General features: G+C 41.5%; 1 protein-coding gene across 1 annotated transcript; it reads right to left on the bottom strand.

Moving 5' to 3' along the window:
• Positions 1 to 1,026: 1,026 nt before the first annotated feature.
• LOC100194382 (uncharacterized) lies at positions 1,027 to 4,352 on the bottom strand. Its single transcript, NM_001139415.1, is given in 7 exon segments — positions 1,027 to 1,467; positions 1,573 to 1,932; positions 2,121 to 2,282; positions 2,518 to 2,739; positions 2,830 to 3,333; positions 3,616 to 3,693; positions 4,083 to 4,352. Coding segments are annotated over 7 exon segments (1,764 nt in total). The 5' UTR covers positions 4,212 to 4,352; the 3' UTR covers positions 1,027 to 1,158.
• Positions 4,353 to 4,585: the final 233 nt, after the last annotated feature.

Here is a 4,585-nt window from a genome sequence, read left to right as displayed (position 1 = left end):
ACGTCGGTTTTTGATGACTGACGTACTTAGGTTGTCTCCATCAGATCATGTATATGGTCATATAAAACATTTTTTACATTGTAAATTGTATAATTTATAGAGCGAAGTTTGAAATAGAAGATGGAACGTGGGATAGGATGAGTAAGTTGCTAGAGACAGCCTTAACACTAAGTACGTCGATTACACTCGTGCTAACGTTCTTAAGTTTAATCTGTACCAGCTTCTACTACGTTTATAGTGTTTTGTTAGTATGGATTGTAGCTGAAGCCGTCTAAACCAGTGACTTTAATCCAAAGCGAACAGCCTTGATATTGCGGCAGATGACCAATGTTAAGTACGTCGGCCACGAGAGAACCCGCTTTCCCGCAGTTTCTCTGTCCCAAGAAACTGTCCCATCCAACGCAACATTTCTATCCATAGAACTAAATAAAAATCCTACCAATATAATCCATATCTCCTTGTTCTCTTCACATGCATGTTTATCTATATTTCCAATCCTCTCCTCTCAAGCATGGTTGGGCACGGCAGGCCATCATGGGCAGCTGGTGTCACACAGACACAGTTGGCCACGGGTGCGACACGGCCAGGTGATGCTCGAGGATAAGGTTGTAAAACAAGACAACAATAAGTTTCTTTTTTATATAATATATGGTTTAAAGCCCCGTTCTATATTTATCGGGATGTCACATTCGTTAAGGATTGATCACCATACAGTATTGGAGGCCTGTCTAAATCAGTAACCCGCTATTTCAAGAGTATATTGTTTATCTTGTTAATCTACATTCTTCATCTACTCACCACGTTAAATGCTAATCTGAACCGGAGTATTTTAATTTCTTGTATGCAAACATTGGAAATGCTCTTGTTCCTTTTCATTATATTCACATATAACTTTAATCTGAGCAATCTCATTGTGTTATTCGGAATTAGAATATTTAATTTATTTAAATATATTGGAAGCATGTGACTTATTTCTCTAAAATCACGACAGAATCCTGCTAGTCTACCAAGGTCATGCATGCAATGGCGCCCACCAAATCCAGCAACAAGATTGGCATCAATTAATCACTGACCCTAATCCTGAAAAAAAAATGTATGTGCTTTTTACATGAGTCCAATCTTTCTATGCTGCATCAAAGAACCAGCCAGTTGAGCACACTAGTGGTTGTGTCCCCACCAATAAAATGCAGCCGGATCACCCTCCAGAGCTGCTACAAGAGTATCAAGCTCCTCCATGCTATATCGAAAGAAGACGGTTTTTCTGTCCATTCCGCATGAACAGAGAAGGTTTGTATGGTTTAAGCAAGCAAAGCGGTTAGGTCTGCACTGGCAACTCACAGCAGACAAGTGCAGATCATAGAAGCATGAAAAGCACTCCCGATCAGTGGAATCGTAGTCCTCGTCCATCCTCTTACTTTCCAAATGAGCATTCACCTCCCATGCTGCACCCTCCATTTTAACTCTTGTCTGAAATAGTGAAATAAATAGCACAACATATAAAATATGAGTGTGTTATAAGTAATTCATTAAGAGACAGATAGTAAGTTCCAGTGTTCGTGATCGAATTACTACCTTAATTGCACTTGTCAGGACTCCATCCTTTCCACAGGTGTTCATCCATCTATATTCTACCTTACCACCTCTGTGATTCATCCAAAGTTGTCTGGCAGCTTCTTTTGCAGCCTTGAGTAATAGCTTGTCATGTGATATCGATGTCTTGCGACGCTGCTCTCTATAGAGCTCAACAGCACACTGTCCATGAGGCAGCCAATCCACAGGAGAGACATTTACGGCCTCCGCACAGTTGAAGCCGCAGTTGAATCCACAATGGTATGCTCGCGGTAGTGTCAGAACAAACTCACCCGACTTCTGAACAGCACGGTAAACAGAAAGTCCTTCTGATTTCAGAACAGATGGAGATAACTGTGTAACCTGCTCCAAGAAAAAACCAGGATGAAAATGGATGAGATACATATGCTTTTTTTTATTCAATGCTTAATAGCTTTAGTGGCATTCAACTATGTTATGCCAGGCCAAAATAAAGCTGAACTTGGCAATAGGTAACTACTGCATATATAGCGAGATCAGTGGCCAGCCACATAACAAGAAAAAGTTGTTACCAGCTCATGAAGTAGATCAGGCTGTTCTTCAAACAGTTTGGGTAAGTTTTTTCTCATAGATTCTTCTAGCTTTACTGCTTCACCACTAGGGACACCATACCAAACTTTCGGTTCGCCAAAATGCATGTAATTTAGAGAATAAAGAAAATGGTCTTCAACATGCTGCAGCGAAGTAATATAGAACGGATAGATTAGAATGCGCTACATGAACAAAATTGACATAAAAAACTTAATTATGTACGTTTGTTCCAACCACCATATATCAATCTAATCTAAACCGAACACTGAACAGCCCCCGCATTTTTTTTTTCAAATTCAAACCCAATAGAATCTCTTTTGAGTAAGGGATCTACATTTTATGAGAGAAATGTGGAAACAGATTAGCTAAGAACCTTACCCAGCAAAATGAAGAGAAGCACATTCCTACATAAAGCCATGGAACTACAACACCAGGTATATCCTCATCTTCAAATGAGGTAACAGAGCCTGGCAACCGTGGCAGAATATTCAAGTTCCAACAAGACACACCATATGGATCTTGCTTATTTCCATCCAAAGAAGATAATGTAGCAAAACCACTACCAAACGTTGCAGTGTCCAAATCAGCACCATAATCCACCTAGGCACAGGAAGTTTGACATATATAAGCAATATAACTTGATACAATACGTAAGGACATAATCTGCATGCTTATACTCAACAGACATACCTCAACTTCATCAGTAGAGCCTACAACTATCCGCCAATATTCGCCCTCAATTTCCTCCACTGACGGCTCCCATATTTTTATGCGGTTTCTAATGCTAGAAATGGAAATTTCATCACTCCCTTTCATTCCAAAATATTCCTGCTTGAACCCATTAGCATATTCCTGAAACTCCGCTAGCGTGAAATCAGACCCAGATTGAAAGCCAAACTTCTCTTCGGAGCCCACGCTCGAACCGGGACGCCTGCGTGTCATACCAAACCTCAGCCTCTTTCTCCTCTTTCTTTTCCTCTGAACTTGAGACTGTGTTGTTTTCTTTGTGGGCTCCCTGTTCTGAAGCTTGTCAACTTGTTGAACTCGAGTATTGAACTCGGCAGTTTCCCAGAAACTCTTCTCCTTCAGAGGACATGGAGGTCTCCAAGAAGATGGTGGGATGATACGGCAAATTCCATATCTTTCTGCTTGCGGCCGAATGCTAGCAATGTACCCGATTGGATCCTTAAATTCCTGTTAGAAAAAAGAATATATATAATCCAAATGAAACTATAATGTTACTTCATGTACTACTGCTAGAAAATTAACAAGATCATAATAGCTCTTGCAAGAAACATCAAGTTATCTAGTTTTTGCGTGTCCAACTTAGTTAACCTTCTGATAGTTTTTTTTTACATACTGGTGAACAAACTTTAAAAGTTGTGATTACACGAATCCTAAAACATCAATGGAAAGAATGAGGGGATACTATCTTATCAGGCATAACTTATTGCAAAACTTTGCACAGAGACAAACCTCTTCTGTCGGAGCGAAAACGGGAGCATCATCGATTTCAGGTCTCTGTGATTCATCTGGACGCCACTTTCCACATGTCTAGCCACAAAAGATGAAGGGAAATAGATAGGTTAGAAACATGGTACTGGCAGATATTTGGAATTAGAAACAACGGATCTAAACTTCCATCACGTAAATGCATGCACGAGAGGGTACTGGCAGCAAACAGCACATGCAGCTAACATATGGAGTTATTTGTATCTCCTCAATGCAACCAGCGCAGCATAATATACTGCCCAGATCATATAATAGCATAATGGCATGAAAAAATTGCATCCTGATTGGAAGATACGCGCGCGGTCGCCCATGAGGCCATGTAACGAACACTTGTTGAGCACAGAGAGAAACAGAGCACGAATTAACAATGCATAGGTACAGACTATAGCAGATGGATCTACGTGCGTATCTGGCAGGTGACTGAGCCGTACCTGCGAGGCCACGGCCACGGTCACGGCGCTGGGCCCCGGCGAGGCCACCGGGCCGCGGCGCATGCGCTTCTTCTTCTTCATCTCGCCGTGCCGCGCAGGGCCGGCGGCCTCGGCGGACGAGGAAAGCATGGGCACGATTTGGTGACGGGAAACAAGGGGAACCTCGTGCTTGGTTTCGCGGGAGGGATCGGATCAGAGGTAATAAGTAACGACGATGCACGTCGATCGCATGCACTCGACTTCGACTTCGACTTGGGTGTCGGAAGGCGGTGCCACAAAATTAAAATTAAGGCCCGGGGGTGACAATATATAGAGTTTGTGGTGTAGGGAGATCCCAGATTCATCCAACACCAAAGACTGCCGATATTGACCGACAATTTGATATGGTACGGACTTTTTACATATTAACTCCGTTCACAAATATATTATACTATTGACCTTTTTTCGAAAACATATTTATTCAAAAATATAAAATTAAAGTCAAGCACAAACTACTTAATAAA

The sequence above is a fragment of the Zea mays genome, chromosome 7 (genome assembly GCF_902167145.1).
Source record: "Zea mays cultivar B73 chromosome 7, Zm-B73-REFERENCE-NAM-5.0, whole genome shotgun sequence".
Taxonomy (NCBI): Eukaryota; Viridiplantae; Streptophyta; class Magnoliopsida; order Poales; family Poaceae; genus Zea; species Zea mays.
This window is presented reverse-complemented; position numbering and strand designations above follow the sequence as displayed.